The sequence below is a fragment of the Diplodia corticola genome (genome assembly GCF_001883845.1).
Source record: "Diplodia corticola strain CBS 112549 chromosome Unknown scaffold7, whole genome shotgun sequence".
Lineage (NCBI taxonomy): Eukaryota > Fungi > Ascomycota > Dothideomycetes > Botryosphaeriales > Botryosphaeriaceae > Diplodia > Diplodia corticola.
Genome location: NW_017971486.1, coordinates 373,348 through 394,721, shown reverse-complemented (window position 1 = coordinate 394,721; position 21,374 = coordinate 373,348). Strand labels below are relative to the sequence as shown.

The following is a 21,374-nucleotide window of genomic DNA, read 5'->3' as shown; positions in this document are numbered from 1 at the left end:
GTTGAAAGCGAAAATCCCAGAGCTACCGAAAAAAGGGGGGGTATCGATAGCCACCTGTCCATACCAACTAGTCCGACCACCCCATTAGCCCATAGAGAACGAAATAGAACGAGCCTTGTGCGCTCATCTTCCTGTCCCCAAGCCCATGTCACACAGCGCGAGGCAGAACTCCCGGAAGTCGCCCTTCGTTGCATCTTCGATGTCGTCCTCGATGTGGCGGCCGTATTTCTCACGGTAGTCCAGCTTGACTTTACGTAGGTGCAACTTGTCCCAGTGCAGACGAACCAGCCGAGAGATGAGCAGCTCATAGCGGTGCTGACGTTCGTGACGTGACGCATCGCGATCGTTGCCCGTGTCCATCAGGTCGGTGAGAGCGTGGTACAGCAGCATTGCGTCGCGAGCCGGTCTGTTGATGACGCCGTTCAGGATGTGCGCGCAAACTTCACCCTGTGACTTGGTTAGTCTCGCACATCACTATTTGAGCAATGCAGCACTCCCAATCGAGTATCCGTGAAGTCGAAAGAGAAGGTCAACCGCTCAGCCTCCGCACAGTATCGAACTTACCACGAGGTTGTTGCTCTTGGTCAGGACATCCTTGGCGAAGTTGCTCTGGTACTTCCTCTTGTACGTCTCCAAGCACTCCCGCAGGTGTGCGTCACTCCTCGTGCACACGATCCTCAAGATGTCCGATTCACCGCCTTCCCTAGCTCGGACCGCACTGTACATGTTGTCCACATCCCTGTTCCTGTACTCCAACGGCCACACGTCACCTTCTTCCTGACGGCGGGCATCGAGTGCTGTCAGGATGGCCATACGAAACTTGTCCTTCTTTAGCTCCGTCTCCATGCAGCGCATCAAGTCATCACCATAACGCTTATCCTTGAAAGAATCAATGATCTCGTGAATTTCGTAGTTGGGCCGACCCATGAGCGCCTCAATCAACAGCTCACGCTTGGAACTGTTGCCCTGGTACCAGTAGTTCGCCCAGTAAGCTTCGCTCTCCCACCGACCAAGCGCCGTGATGTGGCAGATTTTACCAAAGTTGGTGCCAGGCAATTTCATTTTGAGGTGCTTGGCCAAATTCACCCCACGACCTTGCACCTTGCAGATGCGCTTGTACTCGATGCGAAGCTCCATCAGCTGGTCATGAGAGAGTGCTGGAAGAATGTCGATCAGCGGGTCAGGATTCGGCTCCCTTGAAAGCGCCTTCAAGATGGCATTGGCGTCTTCTTCCGCGTCGTAGATCTTGACGCGTTTCTTGTCTTTCTCTCTTTCCTTCTCACGTCTGTCGTCGCGGTGCCGAGACCGGGATCTTTCCCTATCCTTCTTGGACAAACCCACGGTGAGGGTTGCACCGTGGCCTTGGGACACGCTTGACGAGCTTCTGTGCCTGTGCTTCTTGGATTTCTTCTCCTCACGCGGATCCAGGGGAGGGAGGTCCTCCAAATCGTCGTTCAACGGACGCATGATGGGACTCGGCATGGGACTGAGAGACTGGTAAGTTCCGTGATAAGCCTCCAACAGAGGGCTTGGTGGAGGCCGGCCGCCACCCATTCCGCCTTCGCTCCCGGGAAACGTGCCGGGCATGATGGGCTGTAAAGTCGGCCTGCCTCTCCCACCAACGGTAAGATTGTCCATGCGGGGTGCCAATCCCGGTGAGGGAGGTGCGCCGTACTTGCCGCCTCCGGGCTTCACTTCGACGATGCGCGCGTTATCAGCACCATAGGCTAGATTCGGATCATACTTTTCGGCCTTCTTCGATGGTGGGGGGCCCTGAGGTGGAGGAGGGAAAAACTGCTGCGGCTGGGGCATGGCGGTGACATTTTGCGTGGGCGAGGTGACAGATGAGGACGAGTATCTGTGGGGAAGCGGAGGCGGAGGCTGGTATTGCTGCTGTTGCTGTTGCTGCTGGGAAGTGATGGGCTGGGCTGTGTACTTTATGCCGCCAGGTTGCGCGTATTGGTAGCCAGATGGCTGCTGCTGCTGGTAGCCTCCCGCTGGATTTCTCAGCGGCTGCTGCGGAGGGCCGCTGTTTATCGGGGTCGCTGTGTAAGACCATGGCTGTTGGGGACCGGCACCAGTCGGTGAGACATAGCCAGGGCGCTCGTGCGGCGGGAGGTCGGCATAACCTCCCATAGTATAGCCCTCCATCTCCGGAGGCGGTCGCTGGCGCTGGTGTTCAGTCGGACTGGCGAGATAGTGGGCAGGCGTCGCGTACGACGAGTGGCCCGGCTGCCTGATCTCGTACTGCGGGGTCGAGGAGGGCGATTGGGCGCGGGCATAGCTGTTGGTCAGCCTGGGGTCAGTCGCGAATGCTGGGCCCTCGTCGACGCGGCTGCGCGACCTGGACCTCTCGCGCGCGCGCCCTGGTGACTTGCTGCGCGAACGCGAGGAGCGGTGGTCGTCCGGGCGCAGCGACATGGGCGCTGCTGATAGGCCACGGAGCTGTGGCGCGCGACAAGGCTGGCTGTTTAGGAAGAGCGCGATGCACGTCAGCAGCAGGTGCACGAATGCTGCCTCTGGTAGGTGTCGCGGGCGCGCAGCGGTGCTACGGAAAGAGATCTACTCTGTAGGGCGGCGCGTGAGAAATGCGATGGCTGGCGTCAGCCGCAGTCACACGCGATGCTCAGAGCCGCTTCTTCGGCCCCCAATCCTCTCGCGCCGCGCATGGTTCCTAAACCGGCGGGGGCACGGCTGCGCGATGGCAGCAAGAGCGCGAGCGCGAGCGCGAGCACAGAAGGAGCGCGTGAGGACGGACAGACGTGAGACGGCGGACAGACGGCGGGGGTGGCACGTTGGCACGTTGGCCTGCGGAGGACAGGCAGGTAGCGCGGGGGAGCAGCACAGTGACGACGGGATCAGCAGAGAGCAGAGATGCGCATGCGGGCGTCTTAACCATGCGATGCAGCGCTCCCCCACAGCTCCCCTGGGCCGCTGAATCATGGGTTGTCATCCGACTGGTGACGACGAGCGGCTCTCCACTCGCACGCAGCCAGCTCGCGAGAAATGGCGCACTGCTGCAGCGCGCGGCGGCATTTGCTCCGTGGCAGGCTGCAACACGGCTCTGCAGTGGCAGAAAATCGGGCCTTCGCCGCCGACAGCGTGAGCATGGCGCGCGCGCGCTCCCCAACGACGGCGGGCGACGCTGCGTCTCTGGCCACTCACCGCCTTCGCCATCACGCCAAACGGGATGCGGCCACGCGTGGCCTGGTCGAACGACTTTTTCTCGGGACCGGCTGCTCTAGCGAAACCCTAAACAGCACCGTCCGCCCCCGGCCGGGGCCTGGCATCGGCTGCGTCGACGGCGATATTCGCGCGTCAGGGCCGCCCATTCGCCGTGCTAGCGTGGGCCGAGGCCTTCTTGACACACACACCACTGCTGCATCGGGCATGCCAGAGCTGTTGCGTGTGGAGCTTCGCTGGTCGGAACGGGGAGGGATTGGAAGCCGCGCCGGGGCGGCAATCCTTGCCTGGCCGCTGCCACCCTGCAGGACCCTGAAGCTTCAGCGCTCATCTGCTGTCAGATGCTCGACGCTCCCTAGATGGTATTGAAAAAGACGCGCTTCGCTGTCCGGCCATCGTTTGTTATTGCACCCCATTTCACACCACCCAACCCGTCCCGCCTGGCCCCACAACACGCCCTACGTGCGGAGGCCTCCTTCATCCATGTCTGTTTCCTGAATTGATAAAACGCCCGCCTTTTCCTCTCGTCCGTGTGTTCCCTTTACGTTCGTTTCCTTCTCCAAGCATCAAGACCTCCCCCCCCCAACAAAAACACGTCTTCCGCCGTCTTGAAGACTGCCATTGCTGCCACCGCCACCACCACCACCACCACCGCCACCTGCGGTCCAATCATCATAGACAAGATATAGAGAGGACATCCGAACCCCCCCTCCCCCAAACCGAAAGCATGCCGACCTCCTTCCTCTCCCTCCCGGGCGAGATCCGCAACCGGATCTACACCTTCGCGCTGACCACCGACCTGCCCATCACCGACGCCAACTCCCTCGCCACGGCGCCGCCCAAGCCGTCCCCGGCCTCGTCGCCCCGGGAGGAGAAGTCGGACCCGATGCTCGCGGCGCGCACCCCGCTGCCGCAGACGCCCCACCACAGCATCCCCGCGCTGGGGACGGCGCTGCTGCGCACCTGCGCGCTGATCCACGCCGAGGCGCCCGTGAGCCTGCTGTACGCGCGCAACACGTTCCGCTTCACGTCGGTGACGCACTGCCAGACTTTCTTGCTGTCGCTGCCGCCGTGGCTGCGCGCGCGCGTGCACGACGTCGAGGTCGACGTGCGCGACATCTCGCCGTCGCCGCTGCCCGCGCCCGAGGACCCGCGCGCCCACATCAACCGCGAGTGGCCGCAGTACATGTCGTGGCGGCCGACGTCGACGACGCAGCTCGGCTCGCTGCGCGTCGACGCCCCCGGCCTCAAGGTGCTGCGCCTCGACTTCAGCGCCTGGCCGCGCGCCCGCCTCAGCCGCCGCCACCTGTGGGACATACTGCGCCGCCTGCTGCACAACGTCGAGGGGCTGGAGCGCGTCGTGCTCAAGGGGTGCTACGCCGCGGGCACGGCCATGGAGCGCCGCGAGCCGTGGGACCCGGCCTACTACGTGGGCACGGACGAGATGACTACTGAAGGCGTTGTGGAGCGCATGTGGGGCACCGTGAGGGGTTCGGCGGTCAAGGATGGCATGAGCGTGGACGAGGGAGACGACGGCAAGGTCGTGCGCTGGGAGCGCGACGGCGAGGGCAACATTGCACTGGAAGTCGTGTCGTTGACCCATCTATCTAAGAAGGTGCGGGGGCCCGGGGCCATGCACCATCACGCAGACAGGAAGCTGGAGCTCGCCGTCCGCGAGAAGCCCTCGGACCCCTGGCCCAGCAGCGGCGCCTGCACCTACGAGCAGTACTCCCGCCGGAAGGACCCGCTGTGGTTCGCCTCGTCGTCTCGCAGCCTCAATCCCAACTTCTACGTATAATAGGCCGCGCCGGATCCCACGGCCCGTGGATCTCGTTCTTGTATTTCTGCAAGCCGATGAGCCACCAGCTGCAGATACCCATGACAAGCCCTGTCAAAATGCTGCCCAGGATCGCGCCGGTCAAGGCTGCCTTCAGCCCTCCACCTGTGATGGCCATGCTGAAACCTGCTCCCGCACTCATGACCAGGAAGATTGCGAGGGAGAGGTGTCCGCGCCACGAAACGTGCCGCAGGTGTCTTCGAAAGACCGGGAACAGCCCGAACACCTCGATTGAGAAGAGCATGAAAGAGAAGACGTCGGTCGTTGATTCGAGCCGTGACGCCAGCACCGTTGCCGCCATGATGGCCGCATTGGTGCTTAGAGATGCTGGAAATCTGCGAGTATGCTTGTGAGCTTTCTGTTGTGTCTTTCGTCGTTGTTGTTTCTTTTTATACCCGCAGACCAGATGTAGACGACCGTTATAGACATAGATGATTATGGGCTTCGGAATAGACGTGCCAGAGGATTTCGGATGGAAATTGAATCAACTTACTTTGCACCCACACCGCCACCGTAGTCAAAGAAAGAAATGTTGATAATCGTCAAAAAGCTGGTCATTGCCCAGATGGAGTCGCTTGTCGTTGACTTCGTCAAGGATTTGAGGATTGGGCTCAGCCCGAGCAGCACGCAGTAAATGAGCACGGCCGACTTAATCGTGGCCCAGCGTCTCTGGTTCCGCGGCGACATTGGCTCGCCGTGCGGCGATTGATATGCCGCTGCAAATGTCGGGTCGCCGGTAGGATGACCTGTCGAGATGGCCGACACTGCCGAGCCGTTCGAGACGACAGATGCCAAGCTGCCGCCTCTAGAATGGCCTGTCCTGGCACCGGGAGCATTTGCATTTGGGATCAACAAACCCAGGCCCGAGCTCCCCTGTCCCGCAGCGGCGGCGGAGCTGGCAGAGCTTGCACTGCTTGCTACCTCCTCCGCAGGCGCACCCTCATTCTTGGCAGCTTCAGCGGCGGTAATCACATGGGCTACCGCATCCGCCGTTCTCTCCGCGTCTTCTTCCTCCGAGACCCAAAAATCCCAGAGAAGCCAGCCTAGGACCGTCAGAGCACTGCCGGTGCAGACCACCATGAAGGGCGTGACACGGGCCTGCACAATGCCAGAGAAGCATGAGCACCAGATGGCCACGGACATGACGTGTTGTACGATGACCGTCGAGTCGCCAACCAATGGCCAGAATTCGTACGGCTGGAGCCGCGGATTTCGCTGGAGGTGGTCGAGGAAGGTTTCTTCGTCAGTGTAGTTATCAGGATCTGTATGCAGAGAACACATTAGCCTTCCGATTCACCTACCCAAAAACCAGACATCACAGGTGCGAAATGCACAAGAGTAGTGCACAAGAGCCCTCAATCCCTCCTCCCAGCGCGCAGGAAGGCAGCAAAAACACTCACACGACTGCTTCACCCACAACAGCTTCTTCCACGCCCCCTTCCTCCGCCTGCTCCCACTCCTTCCTCTGTCCCTCTCGCGCTTCCGCCTCTGCTCCATGATCCTACCCGCCGCAGACGACGACTCGCTGCCTCCTCCCCCGCTGCCGCCGACAGCATTACCACCGCTGCCTCGACCACCAACACCACCAGTAGTAGTAGTAGCAGTACCAGTACCAGTACCCCCACCAGCGTTGTTGTTGCTGCTGTTGTTGTTCGCAGCACCGAGGCCGCCGCTCCCTCCCGTCACGGCCAGCTGCTGCCGCTGCCGCTGCTGGTGTTGCTCCGCCTCGGCCTCTCCTTCAAACGACCGCACCAGCGCCCGCCGCGACGCCGCCGCCTGCGGCGATATGCGCGGCGGAGGGGGGAAAATGGCGTCCTCGGGCGCAAGGCGCGAAGGGTCGGGTATGCCAGCCGCTGCGGGTGGGAAGCTATGGTGGTGGTCGTGGTGGTCGTCGCTTTGGTGAGAGCGATGCGATCGGGAGGGAGGGGATTTGTGGTGGGGTTTGTTGTTGTTGCTGGCCGGCTTGCTGGCTGCTGTGGCTGTGGCTGTCGCGAGCGATTGCTGTTGTCGCGGAGGAGGTGGAGCGGAGGTCGGGGAGACGTCTTCGCCATTGGCTATCGCGGTGGTGGGAGGGGAAACGCGCGGCGTCGAAAGGGAGGAGACGCGTGAGGCCCGACTGGCACGGCGGTCTTCGTCATCGTCGTTGGCGAGGGATGAGGGTGTCGTGGTAGGCATTTGGTGCAAGGAAAGGGAGGTCGCGCACGGCAGCGCAGACGCATTGTCGCCGGCGAATGATGACGTCCCTTGCGTTTGGTGCATGGTCGGGGGATGCCCGGGCCAGCGTTGCTTGCTGCGGCGCGAGGTGAGGAGGTGACCCTGTCCCTGCTGTGGTACAGCATCCGAGGGTCGGTTCAGGCTTCCTAGTTTCCAGCGGTAGGCTTTCATGTTGAGAGGCAGGGTGAGCAAGTGGCTCCGCGGCTAGTGGTAGTAAGTGCAGCGGCTGCCAGTCGCCCAGCATGCATGCAATGAGGCTTCGGAGCGAGCGTCCACGCCGCGATGCATATAACAGACCCATTGATACATTGCGGTTGGCCTCATAGTGAGTGGTTTGCGCAGAGGTGGGTGTCTCTTGGGTAAGATCGGTAGCGAAGGCGCAGGCTTGGATGAATAGAAACACCATCACATGAAAACACCGTGCTCCCATGTTCACCACCAACAACGTGGGAACGCCTGTGGGTTACCTTAACAGGAATACCAGCACCGCAACTTCCAACAGGGTAATCATCACGGCGAAACACCTACTCCCTTGCAGACATCCACAAACGCCCAAACGGGACGCAAACTATTGCATCTTATGCCTAGCCGAGCCCGCGTCTTGACGCAGGCTGCGGTCGTGAGACGCTAGGCGACTAAGGCGGTGGGGCGCGTCGCGCAAAGAAGGCAAAGGCATTAATTCGGCAGCGAAGATACGAATGGAAGAACTCGCAGCCACGAATCAGCTTCGCCAACCCATAGCTCTACTATATTTGCAACATGCCCATATGGCCTTCTCCCGTCGAAAATGTTGACCACAAACGGAGAAGCAAGAGTAAATCATCATGGTCAAGAGTTGGCCGGCAACACGGTGCGGACTTAAAATTGGAAGGTGACACTGCATAGCCAGCCGTACGTAGGAATGTATTGATTGAAGGTCATCTCGGGTTCGGGAAACAAGGTTCCATTACTATATGTCCCACCGTGCCAGCCAGTATCCTCTGAGGGAGATAGCTTCGAAAGATACTCCAGCATTTGGTCAAAAATACGTAGTAAAGGTTGGCACGATGGCTTCTGCTCTTCCTCCATTGACAAACGAGTCTCCCACTGCTTGGAAAGACGACGTATACTGAGGAGGGTATCATAGAAGGCGCATTGTGCGCCTGGGGTATCACGTATGATAAAATCAAAAAGAACAAGACGAATCACTGCAAAAGCGCAGCAAAGGAAAAAGAGGAGCAAGACTTGTAAGGCGGATGTAGTCTGCGTTCAGGTAACAACATGCAAACAGAACGCTTCTTCACACACTTAACCGTAAGAGGAAACACTCAATGTCACGCCTCCTCTTCGTTCAAGCGTCCATCGAATAGTTGCCGAGAAGGAGTGGTGTCCTCCCAGATGAAGTTCGAGCTATGGCCGTCATTCTTGCCTTCGAGGTCCAGTCCCATCAGCAGATCGGCCGGGCCAGGAAGGCTGACTGTTCCACTATTGCCACCTCCAGCCGTACTTGTGCTAGCAGCTGTAGCAATACACCTCGACGACGGTGCTGAGGATGATGCTAGCAGCATGTTGGATCCCAAGTTTGAGGACAGGCCGGCAGTCAGAGGTGCAGGAAGCCAAAGAGGTGGCAGGCTCGTACTGGAATGCGGCTGCTGAGTCGTGCTGGACGTTTTTGGGATCTTGAGCGTGTCCAATGGGTTGATGTGGCTATGGTCGGCATGCGAATTGACAGACAAATCGAAAGCATTGGGCTGCCCCTGGGCATAGGAGAAGATGTCTCTGCTCAAAATCACAGGGCTACATTCTCCCTCAAAAGGAAGATCTGATGTAAAGTCGTCATCCTCCGTAAAAGGATCCGGAAAGGGATAGTTCGTGAGAAGCGATTTCAAACCAGGTGCCTTTTTCCTGGTCATGCCGATTGGATTTACGTGTGGTGCCACATTCGCAGTGAGCATAGCATTGTCATCTTGCAAAAACATCCTCTTGGAGGGCTCCTTGTCTTCGGAAGACTCGGGTGCCGAGGGGCCGGCGCCGGCGTCATCCTGGTTCTCCTGCTTGTTATTCTTCTCCTTCAGTTTAATCTTATAACCAGCTTCGGCATACTTTTCTGGCCATCTATTGCGGAGGCGATCACGCAGATCTGTAGGGTGCCTATGGGTTAGTTCAAGATCCGGATCGTTGCGAATGACATGCCAATGAGGACCATGTTTCTCAAAACCGCGCAGTAGCGCAGCATCTTCCTGTTCCGTAAACTCTCGACGCTCTCTTCGAGTCGACTTGGTGAAAGGGGCCTCTATGCCGATAGAAGCCAGGGCCTGCGAATCCTTTCGGTGGACTTTGGGGCCACGCCTCTTTCTAACTGGGCCATTTGACGGGCCAGGAAGGAGGATGTTGGATGTAACCAGACTGGACACTTGCTTGCCGGACGCGGTCTCTGCCGTGGACGCCTCGCTTGCTCCAGCCGTAGCATCTAGCTCCGTACCACCAGCCTTGGGCTTTTTCATCTTCCGATACTCGTCCGGGCAGCACGTCCTGAACCGATCTTTGAGATCCACAGCCGTCCTACCATCAAAAGAGAACTCAGGACAGTCCAGAATCTTTTTCCAGTTCCCGATGCCGAACTTTGCAACGCCCTTCAACAAAGTCGTCGTCTCCTCCTCCGTCCACTTCTTCCGCCTTTTGCTCGGCTCTGCTTTCTGGGTTTTGGCCGAGGGCTTAGCGCTGGATGCAGCAGCGGCATCAGACGCAGTGGATTTAGGCGGCGCCTTGCCGCCATCCTGAACCGGGCTCAACCGTTTGGACTCGATCGGCGTCACTTTTTCCGGCGCCCTGGGCTCCACTCGAGGCGCTGGGGTTGACGTCGACTTCTGCTTCTGCTGCTGTGTCATCGCATTCTTCGTCGTCGCGGGAGGCGGTGGCGGGGGCGGTGGGCACCCCTCCCTGGCGACCCTCTCGCCCGTAATCGGCGGGAACAGGCCTGCGTTGGGCGGCGGTTGGTGCAGACCCTGCAGCAGCGGCGGGATGCGTGGGCGGCGCGCGCCTTTCTTGACGGGAAGCGTGGGCTTGGGGAGCGTGAAGATATTCTGATCACCCATGCCACTGCCGTCGACCTTTCGCCGCTTCTTAGGTGAATTGTTGCCTGGGGCGCTGCCGCTGTTGTCAAGCAGCTCGTTGACCGATCCGCTGAAGCCGGATGATGTCTGCTCGTGGCCATTTAGCACCTCGGCCAGCGGCACAGACTTAGGCGGTCGCGCGGCGGGTTGCGACGAAGAGGCGCCCGGGTGGTTGTGCTGGGTGTGTTGCTCGTGCGTTAAGGAGGTCGACGGGGGCGAAGGTGGCGGGCGAGAGCTGGCGGACAGCTGTCGGCCTGCGAAGGTGGCATGGTGATGCGAGTCCTTCGCGTTTGGGTTGTAGATGTCATGGAGAGAAAAACTCGCCGGACGAGGGGCGCTGGGCTCTACGGGGGACGGTCTCGAGCCATGCTGATGGCTGGAATGGTTGTGAGTGTGTTGGGACTGGTGGTGTTGGGCGAAAGGACCGAGAGGAAACGGCAGCTGGTTGTCTATTGTAAAGTTATCGTCGAGAAGGAGTGATTGGATTCTCGGTTCCATTTCATTGTGCGAAGTCTGAGTTTTAAGTGGGTCGGAGGGCGGCGGCGGGTTGAGGTTGTGATAGACTTGACCGCCAGAGGCGAACACCGACACCCCGTAGCGAGCCCGCTCTGTCAGCCGACCTTCTTCCTAGCATGTTTCTGAACGTTGCACAAACGTCTGGATTCGTGTGAACCTGCTTCATCCCGCTTCTGGTCGGTCTGTATCGCGTATGCCACGGGGCCGGAGGGAATGTTTCTTTGTCGCTGAAGCTTATCCTGGTCGAGTCTCCCCCCATTAAGCATTTCGGATATGAAAACATCCACGAATCAGCTCGGCTGCTATTATCTCGCCCGTAGTCCCGAGCACGGTACAGAGTTCGCACTGAAGCTTGGAAAACAAGAAGTGGTATTGTGGTCTATTGTCTACGCGACAGGTATCCGCTGTAAAGGAACCGCAATGATGAGTGATTCGGGCCGCCCGAAAACCGCAGGCGCAATTCTCCATCTATGATAGCTAAAACGCCAGGCCACCATATCGGCTGCAGCTCTCGATATCCACCCATGCGTTATGTCATGCGTCATGCATGCCGTTCATATCGCATGCGTTTTTTGTGACTTGCAGAAAGAAATCTACTGCGTCATGGCATCACCGCCGTACTTCTTCTCGAGGTAGGCCTTCTGGCCAACGGGGTCGGCCTTGATGGTGTCCTGGCCCGGGTTCCAGTTGGCGGGGCAGACCTCGCCGTACTTCTCGGTGAACTGGAAGGCGTCGATGAGACGAACGGCCTCGTCGACGCTGCGGCCGACAGGAAGGTCGTTGATGGTGATCTGCAAGGGCGAATCGTCAGCTCCATGCGAGCAAGTGGAACATGCGCCTGCGTTGCAGACCCCGTCCTAAACAAAGCCAATGAATGTACGTACCTGGCGGACAATGCCCTTGGGGTCGATGATGAAGAGACCACGGAGGGCAACACCAACGTCCTCGATCAGGACACCGTAGTCCTTGCTGAGCTTGTGGCTCTTGTCGCTGATCAGCGGGATGTTGATGCCACCAAGACCGCCGTCCTTGCGGGAAACGGTGCTCCAGGCGAGCAGGCTGTACTCGGAGTCGGTCGAGGCGAAAGCGACGGAGACGCCACGCTGGTTGAACTGCTGGACGGCATCGCTGAAGGCGATGATCTCAGTGGGGCAGACGAAGGTCCAGGCCATGGGGATGAAGGCAAGGACGAGCCATTGGCCCTTGGAGGTGTAGTCGGAGAGGCTGAGCTCTACACGGTGGAAACACGTCAGACAATTGACGACAGCGTGTGCCAGAGGGATGGACGCGAGACTCACCCTCGAAGGCACCGTCGACGACGGCGGTGACCTTGAAGTCGGGAGCGGGGTGCTGAACGCGGGCGTTGCCGGAAGACATGGTGATGGTTGTGGAGGTAGTTGCGAGGATATCAAGAACAGAAGCGGCTGCGAGATTGGCAGACAAAGTGTTAGCTGGTTTGGTGGTGCGGAGCAAGACAGCAGAAACTTGTGAGCTGGAAGCGGAAGAGACGGTGCGGAGGAAAGGGCGCGGGCTTTGTATCAGCAGATGCTCCGTCACGACATGCCGACGGCAAAACGAGGCAACTGCGCCTGGGGATGCTGGCCACCAACCTTGAGGCAAGAACAGTCCGAGACCGGCAGATGACAACAACGGCGTTAGAAGGCGTTAACTAAGTGTGGCAACCGGCAAACTCGATGCTCAGCATGCTATATACCGGCCGCGCAAATCCAGAACCTCTGCATTACTTCAGCATGCCGCGGCCGCCGTAATCGAAGCCGATGTGTAATTGTGGGTCTACCCTTCTTCTGTCCAAGTGGTATCGGCCCGCTTGTCGTCGGGTTTGCCCACCCTTTCGCGCACGTATCTCGCCGACCGACGCTCGTGTTCTGGCACCTTCCAACCGTTGGCCGCTTCTCTGCAACACCAGACCGCCTACTCCGCGTGCGTCATCGTCGCCACTCCCCGCGATGTCGGCTGTATGCTGACTGCACGGCTTTCCGCCTCACGCCGCAGCACCGCCCGCCGTGTATCTCTCGTCCGCCAAGTGCAGCTGCGGAAAGGCTCTTCCGGGGTTGAACGAGGCACCTTAACTCCTTGTGGGCCCGCTTCGTCAGAAGCTATGGCCAGTGACACGGCCGGCTAACTACGAGTCTACGACGCGTGCTACCGCCTCATCCTTACGTGCGCGGGCATGATCGTCGCTGTTCTGGAGTGGCCCTGGGGAACCGCATTGCGCCATCACGACAGAAACGGCCTTCACTCGATTGCGGCTGCTGCATGTATCGCTTCATAGGCCAGCATGCTCTCTGTTCATTGGAGCTTGCTACCTAAATATCTCTGTGCGCCTGTCCGCAGCTGCTGGTCAAGCTTCCTAAAATGTTTAACGCCGTTACCGCTCGGCGAATTCGGGAAGAACGCATCGACCGACGTTCATAGAGGCTCCTGATGCGTGCCAACTGCATCTGAAAATAGGCAGTGTTTCCCGAGCTTGTGTGACCGCGAATAAAATTCCATTCAACAAGGGTTCTATCAAAGATAGCGACACGATCGTTCCACTAGCTAGCGCCCGCCAGTCTCCATGCCCTGAGGGGTAGAGCCTGCAGCTTGAGCGCCGCAGGCTTGATGAATCCCCAAAAAGTCACCAGGCCGAGGATGATGCAGAGGACATTGACGATATAGTAACCGTCGTGCTCGATGTTGCATGTGCCACCGCCGTCCAGGCAGCGGTGCTTTTCAGCTTCCAATGCGCAAGAGAATGCCGATGTGACGAGGTCACCCTTGAGTTCCGTAGGCGGCTTCGCTGGGGGAGCGCACGTTGCAACCGTGAAGAAGTCCACGAACTTGAGGATGAAGAAGCGTGGGAACGTGCCACCCAGGTTTGAAACACTGCAAGATGTCTGATCAGCAAGCGCATTCGCGGAGAAAACGGTTAAGGTAAACAGGGTTCACTCACGTGGCAAGGAGGGTCATGTAGGTGCCCCCGATGACCGGGTCCGCGATCTTGGCGTGGAAGGCCGATATCGCGACAAACATTACTGTACTCATGAAGGTCGAGAACACATGCTCGACAATCACCGTCAACAAGTACCATGTTGTGACGCCGCCTTCGGGGAAAATCATGACGACAAACTGCGCGAAGGCCGCCGCCGCTAGGCGGCCGATGAAAGCCCAGCACCAAAGTTGCATGGGTGGATATGACTGGGACCATTTGCCTGCGTAATAGCCCAAGGAGAGTTCAAAGGGAAAGTCGATCAGAACGGTAAGAGCCATGTCCTCCTGGCTGAAGCCCTTGTCCAGAAGCTTGAGGTTGGTGACCGCGTCGTTTGCCTGGAAGCCAATCTTGGCAATCAAGTGGATGACAATGAAGGTTTGGATGTTCTTGAGCTTCAAGATGCCGCCCATGACCTTGTAGACCTCCGCTATTCCGTCATTGTTCTTAGTCCTCTCCTCACGCTTCATGAGCGCAAGGGCCAGAGTCACAGCCAGATATGCCCAGCCCCAAAAGGTCAGGTAACCTCCAAGCGTCATGACACCCTCTTCCTTTGGTATTGCGCGGAACCACTTGTTGGCGAAGTCGGGGGAATTGAAGGCTAGGAAGACCGTGTAAGACAAGAACTGACCGGCAGTCAGACCGACGGTTTGGGCAGTCGAGGCGTACGCCAGGTTTTCGGGGGAAAGGAGTGTAAGTGCCCAGCCTGGGGTGCATTAGCGACGTTTTGATTGCCAGAGAGCGAATTAGTAGACACATACCGTCAACGGCAATATCCTGCGTGGCGCACATGAAAACCAGGAAGAACCACCACCAAGTGAATCCCCAGATTCCTGCGCCTCCATCTGCGCCAGCATCGGTCATCATCTGCTCGGCGCGGGCGCCAAGCCAAAGCATGCCAAAGCCGGACAATGTCTGAATCGGCAGAATCCAGCTCTTTCTCCTTCCGACTTTCGGGGTCCAGATTGCGTCGACGATGGGGCTCCACAGGAGCTTGAGCGAATAAGGGTATGAAGCGAGCGAGAAGACGCCGATTTGGCTGTATGAGAGGTGGGCTTTCAACAAAAAGGGTACGGAGCCACCGGCAAGACCCATTGGCACACCCTGGAGGAAATAGAGTAGGACCAAGAGGAGGAAGTTTTTTTGATCCTTCTTTGGGAGTTCGCTGAAGCCCTTGGACGAACCATCCTCATCGTGGGTCATTGCCTGCATGGGATCGTCGTCCAAGGTGAAACTGTCCCGGCTCATCAAGTGTGAGGCCTGCGAAGCCGTTGAAGGGCTGTCTGGGCCGACGTGCTTGCGTCGTTGTCCAAGCATGCTGTCCATAGTCCCAGTGCCGTGGCCGTTGCTGCGGGTCGAGTCTATAGAGTCGCCGCGAACGGCAATAGCTCGCGGGTTCGGCGACCTGCCCTTCTTCTTTGACATGGGAGCTTCGTTGGGCGAATCAAGGTCGGATTCCTCGGACGCAAGGAGTGGATTGGTTTCAGGGACGTGGTGGGTACGGATGCGCGCACCGTACCTCGATTGCGCAGAGGCGGCGGCAGAATTGGAAGGAAAGTCTTGGAGCTCGAGGCTTTGCTGCGATGCTCCGCGGCGGTGCTTTACGTGCTGGCGGGTGGGCTGGACGTCTGCCGCGTCAGAAATGGAAGGGGCCAAGGGAACGGGTAGAGGAGGTCGTGAGTCGCCTGGTGTGGTAGGCATCCATGTAGCGGTCGTCGGTTGGGCTAGGTGGAGGAATCTCTAGTGTCGGGGCGGCGATGATGTACCCAGAAGCGGAACGTGGCCAGTACGGGGGGCAACTCCGCCGCGCGCCGCGCAGTCGCGGATCTCGAGCAAGATCAGGCGCGGCGCAAGGGTGGCGGTGAACAAAAAGTGCGCTGTTCACCGTCTGTTCACGTCAGGAGACTGGGGAAAAAATATCCAAGATAAAAGAAAGCAGCGGTCTCCCCGCGCACCCATGTGAAGCTCTACAATTCTTGTGCGTCCGCAGGCGTCACAGCGTCGCGTTTCACGAATCCCCGCCGGTCGCAGCGCGCCAAGCCAGCCAGGATGAGCACGGGACTTCGCGACGGCCTGCGCGTCTTCACCCCGAGCCCGGTGTACCGCTCGCCCTCGCTCGCGTCATTGTTCATCGCTGCCATCGCTTGGACCGCCTTCTTGTTCGCTATCGTCGCCTGGGCCGTCAACATCCACCACTTCATCCACAAGGACTCCCTGACAGAGCTGCTGTACGAGGTTGCCGCCGACTCGCTCTTCCAGCAACATGGCAGCCTCGCCTGCGCCGGATTCCCCGCTCGATAGCGAGATCGCGCGTATGCACGAGCAGAGTACGGCTCCCCACCCCAGCGTGCATGCCGCATAATCTGACGCTTTGCAGTTGAATCTCTTGAGCGCCGTCGTTCCATCCTCTCTTCCACGCTCCTTTCTTCTCAGAACACCCTCTCGCGCATCCAACGCGCCAATACTGGATCCCACCCATCTGCGACCGGCGCGTTGGCTGCCATCGAAAAGCAGCAGAGGCACAACTTGGAAAATCTACACCGCACTTGTGCTGGTGCCACTGCCTTCCGCGTCAAAGACCCTGACCCCTGCGCCGTCGACGATGGCAGGATCCTCGGCGTGCGCATCGAGGTCTCTGTGAAGGGACGGTTCGCCGCTCCCTACTACCTGCTTTTGAATCGGTCGTCTTCAGGGAGTGAGAATCTGCGCATCCACAAACACACCATTCCGCCATGCATTCCGCTGCACGGTTACGCCGCAAAATATCTTCCGCAGCAAGACCAACCCCAGGATTTACACCGTCTGGTGCGGGAGCTGCGCCAGGAATTGGTTTCTCACCACTTGCGTCTGAATGCGGTCGGTAAGCTCAGGAAGGATGCGGGACTGCCGGAAGATGCCGAAGGTGCATCTAGGAAGAGAAAGCGAGGCAAAGATGTCATAGTCGATGTCAGGGCTTTGGATGTGGGAGCAAAGGAAATTGAGATCAATCTGGCGGATTCGACCACAGTGCGGGTCTTGTTGTCAAAAAGAGGAGTTGTTGAAAAGGCTGTGGCAAGGAACTCGGATGGGATCGGGCGTGTGAGGGCGGTTGAGAGGGCGCTTTTGGCAGGAGATCGCCGTGTGGAGGGCATCGTGGAGCGTTTGACGAAGTTGCAAGACGTGGATTCAAGATCACCGAGAAGGCCACAGAACACTTACGAAACTGCATGAGAAACGAACTTGATCTGCAAAAGGTTCCACTAGGAAATTAATCGCTATTTATGACTCCTACCATCTGCACAAACTGGCATAGTGGGTCAAAGGAGAACACACCTTACTGTCCAAGTTCAACTTGATATCTTGCGGGACAGTGTTGAAAGAGTGTTCACATGCGTAGAATACGGCGGCTAAGTCTGGCTCAGATGGTTCTACCAATTGCCTTGAGAGCACGCTACTCACCAACATTTCCACGCCAAATCCAGGAAGACGGTCCTGCAGCTTCGCAGCTAGTTCGATCGCGAGCTCGCCGAAGGGGGGCTTGCTTCGCGTAAGGCAGACATGACTCCGGAAGACTTCGACAACTTCGACGCGAACAGCCACGGTGCGGTCGATCCGGAACGCATGTCCCTCGAAGAAAACACGTCTGTTACTTGCCTGGGACCGACGAGCTTGGTGGCGCTCCACAGCAACCGAGCTGGTACGGCAGGTCGCATCGTGAACAACTGGACGACTAACGAGAAAGAATGACGTGTAACATCCCAGCAATGGGAATATTGTGAAGCTTTTTTTCTCTTCTTGATGAAATAAGACTAAAAAATGTTCTGAGTGCTCTATTTGAATACAAGCTACAATTGACAAAGCTGCCACGCAGCGTCACGCTTCTATTATGAAGTCAATCCTTTGACATGGGGCTCTTCCGATGGTTCAAAAGCCGATAGATCGACATTTCTTGGAAATGAATGCTCGCAGGCCCTTGAGGAGGGTGCCGCCAAAGCTTTAGAGTGAAGAGAGTAACCGCACGATATACAACTTTACAAGTATTTCACGCTTAAGAAGAGACCGGAGTTAGGGAAAGATATCAATGTTTCCCTTGGTATTTTCGCACACCTTTCAAGTCAAAGGGTTGTACCCACAGGCTGAAGAAAATGCGTACGCTGGTTGATTACAGTATCCTGTCATCCGTTAATTGGATCCGTCCGGCGTAGACTGGCACGCAGAGCTGCCAAGACGCACGATGCAAACATGATCAATGCTCTAATAAAGCCTGTCCAGCATTCATAAGCCAATATGCTTACTGAAATTGGCGTAAGTTTTGTTGGACCTTACTGATGTAAGTAGTTTACTCATGTGTCCGTCCGGACACATACAGTGTCAAAAGTCACATGTACGTTCCTACGTTCCCGATGAGAACCTAGATATACGAGCTTGAAATTTTGATATAACCGGCCACTTTTCTTCAGTCACAGTCATGTTTGCTTTGATGCACCCGGGGGCCCAGCAGCGTGAACCTCGGCCGAGACGATGCGAGCAAAGTTGGAATTCCGGGTTGCAAAACAAGAAGACGATTACACACAGACACTTAAGGAACCATTAACGAAAGTCAATGGATTACTATTTGAAATTTCCCCGCCTCCTCTGCCTTCCTCGTGGCGAAGTTAGAAGAGAAAGGCGATGGCACTGACGCGAGCAGCAGCAAGCTGCGCTTGGTATCATAGACGGATTCCATAGACAAAGAAGACTTGGCATTCAGCGGTCAAGAATCAGACAGTGGTGGTGGCCGGAGTAGACTCTGCGGCGGCGGCATCGGTGCCATTGGTACCATTGGTGGCGCCATTCGAGTGACCGTTGGTGGCATGCCTCTTCTCGTGACCAACGGCACCGCCAATGACGGCGGGGTCCTCATCATAGTCGCGAAGGCGGAGACCGAGGCGGGCGGGATCGATGTTGCGGTGGCCCCAGATCAGCAGAGCTCCGAAGACGGGCTTGGCGAGGAGGTCGAGCACACCGTAGAAGACGGCCTCGGAGTCAGGAGCAATGATATTGCCGCCCTCACAAACGCCCCAAGCGATGGGATAGCAGATCCAAAGAACGGTGGTGAGCGAGCCGCACATGAGGAATGTGCGGCCGACGTCGTTGCCGAGGTGGTTAGCATGGATGCGGGCTTCCCACGCGAGCTGGTAGACAATGTAGACGAGAGCAGCGCAGCCTGAGAAGCTATCAGTGTTCCGTATCAACATGGATTGTGTTGTTGCAACATACCAAAGGCGAAGTAACCCCACTTGTACGAGCTCCTGACGAGCGCACCGACGAGACCGGTGACAATCATGACCCAATCGACAAAAATAACCCAGAGGAGCGTGGGCCAAGGCATTCCAGCGGTGAGGAGGAGGTCCATGAGCAGAAGAGGCGTGGTGATGAACCAGTCAATGTAGCGGACGTAGAAGATTTCGCGGTTGACGCCCCTGACTCTGGGGTCGCCGCGGCGGAACTCGACGGGGATGGGAGTCCAGCCAAGGTTGGATGCCATGGAGAAGTAGGCAACAGCAGCAGTCATGGTGACGGCAGCGGTGATGTAGTGGAAAATGCGGTTTTGGCGAGGCTTGGTGAGAGCGAGGCCGGCAAAAATGAAGGTGCTCAACGCCATGACAGCCGTGACGGTCCAGTACCAGTCGGATCCGCGGGTGGTAATGGCAATGTCGGCACTCCCTGCACTATTCACGCTGGGGTTCACGCGCAAAGCATTGTTGCGACGCTCAAAGTGGTTGAGGTAGTTCATGATGGGCAATGCGCTCAGAGTGGGACGGGGGTCACTGAGGAAGTGAGGAACGGCTGATGGGTAGGCCGTGGAGCCCCAGGGCCGAATATAAGAGCAGCATGTGCGAGCAAAGAAACTGCCAAAGACTGCAGTCATGACGTCTCATGGCCGCTTTAACGTATCCGTCGCTGCCGCCGTTCTCGCGCACGGTGATAGCGTTTCGATCCGGCTGCGCCGAGGCCCACCTTCGATGTGAATGGACTGGGGCACCGCGCATGGTAGCCGATTGGAAGCGGTGATGCAGATGGAAGTGCAGTGACGAGCCGTCTATGATGCAAAAGAAGACCATGTGGCGCTAGACAGGGGCCCCCCACAAGCTTTGTGGATCGCCGGCCTAGCGCGGGAGTCTGTGCTTGTCGCTGCATCGCATGACGCCTGCGCGCCCCCTCCACTGCCGCCCGCCCACCAACTCTATTGACGCCTCCACCGCCAAAGGCCGCTATCCGCCTCATCTGCGCGCAATCTCGGTTCCATGGCTACCGTGTGCCATGCTGCCAGCGTCTGCACGGTTCGGGCCTGTCTACCAACGGGTTGACTCATAACATCACATCACCATCACCACCTCCCGTGCTGCATTTCCTCGGACAGTATATGGCCGATGCGGCAGCCGGCAGGAGTTTCCAGCAGCCGCAACCCGCCTGGCCAGACCCAGACCCCGCGTGCTGACCCTGCCGGCCGCGGTCATGGAGCACGCCCATCGCATGCCCCCGCTCCGTGCCGCCCTCCGCGACAACCCGTTGCTGCACGCCGCCGAACTCGGCTCGACTCCGATCGCTGGCCCGAGAAGCCCAAACCAACACCTCCAGTCACCTTGCAGTCACTTGCTAGCCGTCTCTGGGAACGTCACACCACATGACATTCATCACGAGATGCCCACCGTACAGCCGGCTCTGTACCAGTTTCCGTCCGTTTCTTCATCAACTCGACACGCCCGAACAACACCCGCGCATATCAATGGGGTGTTCCCCAGAAAATCAATGAGCTGTGATCGGCCGAGCAGATCGCTTCCTGATTGTGCCAGGCCTAGACAACTCATGTATGTACCTTCTTGACCGAGTAGCAAGGCTCAGAGCAGAATTCGGCAAATCATCATACACTAACAGAAGCGGCAACTCAACCAGCAAATCATGAGCGGTCAAGGAAGGTATCACTTCGTGGTGATACATCTCCGCTTCCAGCCCTCGCTCCGCACTGGCCTGACACCCGACGATCCTTGCCACCGAGCTGTCTCAGCCTTCCGCAATCACCAGATCTCGACGCCAATCCGATCCCCGCGTCCAATGCAACGATGGAAGCAGTGACCGCTCAGCACTGATCACGACATTCTCCAGGGAATGCTTCAAGGCTCAATATTGACCCGCAAAACCTTGGCAGAGCTCGACGACCATTTGCTTGGCGGTGGCGTTAGCGGGCTACTCCTCTCCACTCTGCATGCCAAGAAGAGGGGAAAAGTCAGAGCGAACAATGGCAGCATACCAATTGCGCATGGCCATGTGCTCGCTCTGTTGTCCTGCATACACCGAACCGCACGCATCCACGCGACAGAGCGATTGAGGACCGGCCAAATTCTTACCAAACATGCACCCCTGCACACTAACTCTCCAACGCCAGCAACCCATGTCATCGATCTTGTCCGTCTTCGGTGTGCGTCAGCAGACACGTCTTTTCCATCACAAAGCTCGCAGAGGGAAACAAAGCCCCGAGTTTCGGCCACTTCTACGGTGGAGAGAAATTCGGGTTTTGCTAACT

At 58.0% G+C, this 21,374-nt stretch overlaps 8 protein-coding genes across 8 annotated transcripts; 2 read left to right on the top strand and 6 right to left on the bottom strand.

Annotated features, from left to right (window-relative positions):
* Window positions 1–123: 123 nt before the first annotated feature.
* On the bottom strand, window positions 124–2,421 carry BKCO1_7000121 (annexin anxc4; the record flags this gene model as incomplete). Its single annotated transcript, XM_020278565.1, has 2 exons — window positions 124–447; window positions 565–2,421. The coding sequence occupies 2 exons, from the start codon at window positions 2,419–2,421 to the stop codon at window positions 124–126; spliced, it is 2,181 nt and encodes a 726-aa protein (XP_020133588.1).
* A 1,489-nt stretch (window positions 2,422–3,910) lies between these two features.
* On the top strand, window positions 3,911–4,981 carry BKCO1_7000120 (uncharacterized protein; the record flags this gene model as incomplete). Its single annotated transcript, XM_020278564.1, has 1 exon — window positions 3,911–4,981. The coding sequence occupies one exon, from the start codon at window positions 3,911–3,913 to the stop codon at window positions 4,979–4,981; it is 1,071 nt and encodes a 356-aa protein (XP_020133589.1).
* Window positions 4,982–5,509: 528 nt separating this feature from the next.
* BKCO1_7000119 (phosphatidylinositol:udp-c transferase pig-c) lies at window positions 5,510–7,405 on the bottom strand (the record flags this gene model as incomplete). Its single annotated transcript, XM_020278562.1, has 2 exons — window positions 5,510–6,282; window positions 6,421–7,405. The coding sequence occupies 2 exons, from the start codon at window positions 7,403–7,405 to the stop codon at window positions 5,510–5,512; spliced, it is 1,758 nt and encodes a 585-aa protein (XP_020133493.1).
* A 1,142-nt stretch (window positions 7,406–8,547) lies between these two features.
* BKCO1_7000118 (myb dna-binding domain containing protein) lies at window positions 8,548–10,824 on the bottom strand (the record flags this gene model as incomplete). Its single annotated transcript, XM_020278561.1, has 1 exon — window positions 8,548–10,824. The coding sequence occupies one exon, from the start codon at window positions 10,822–10,824 to the stop codon at window positions 8,548–8,550; it is 2,277 nt and encodes a 758-aa protein (XP_020133492.1).
* A 611-nt stretch (window positions 10,825–11,435) lies between these two features.
* BKCO1_7000117 (peroxiredoxin tsa1) lies at window positions 11,436–12,219 on the bottom strand (the record flags this gene model as incomplete). The annotated part of the gene is made up of 3 exons (XM_020278560.1): window positions 11,436–11,633; window positions 11,727–12,073; window positions 12,141–12,219. 3 exons carry the CDS (start codon window positions 12,217–12,219, stop codon window positions 11,436–11,438), a joined length of 624 nt encoding a protein of 207 aa, XP_020133535.1.
* A 1,178-nt stretch (window positions 12,220–13,397) lies between these two features.
* On the bottom strand, window positions 13,398–15,532 carry BKCO1_7000116 (acetyl-coenzyme a transporter 1; the record flags this gene model as incomplete). The annotated part of the gene is made up of 3 exons (XM_020278559.1): window positions 13,398–13,728; window positions 13,796–14,537; window positions 14,593–15,532. The coding sequence occupies 3 exons, from the start codon at window positions 15,530–15,532 to the stop codon at window positions 13,398–13,400; spliced, it is 2,013 nt and encodes a 670-aa protein (XP_020133486.1).
* A 562-nt stretch (window positions 15,533–16,094) lies between these two features.
* On the top strand, window positions 16,095–17,041 carry BKCO1_7000115 (cenp-o kinetochore centromere component; the record flags this gene model as incomplete). Its single annotated transcript, XM_020278558.1, has 2 exons — window positions 16,095–16,158; window positions 16,209–17,041. The coding sequence occupies 2 exons, from the start codon at window positions 16,095–16,097 to the stop codon at window positions 17,039–17,041; spliced, it is 897 nt and encodes a 298-aa protein (XP_020133488.1).
* A 1,529-nt stretch (window positions 17,042–18,570) lies between these two features.
* BKCO1_7000114 (family a g protein-coupled receptor-like protein) lies at window positions 18,571–19,586 on the bottom strand (the record flags this gene model as incomplete). The annotated part of the gene is made up of 2 exons (XM_020278557.1): window positions 18,571–19,016; window positions 19,070–19,586. The coding sequence occupies 2 exons, from the start codon at window positions 19,584–19,586 to the stop codon at window positions 18,571–18,573; spliced, it is 963 nt and encodes a 320-aa protein (XP_020133487.1).
* Between the last annotated feature and the right edge of the window lie 1,788 nt (window positions 19,587–21,374).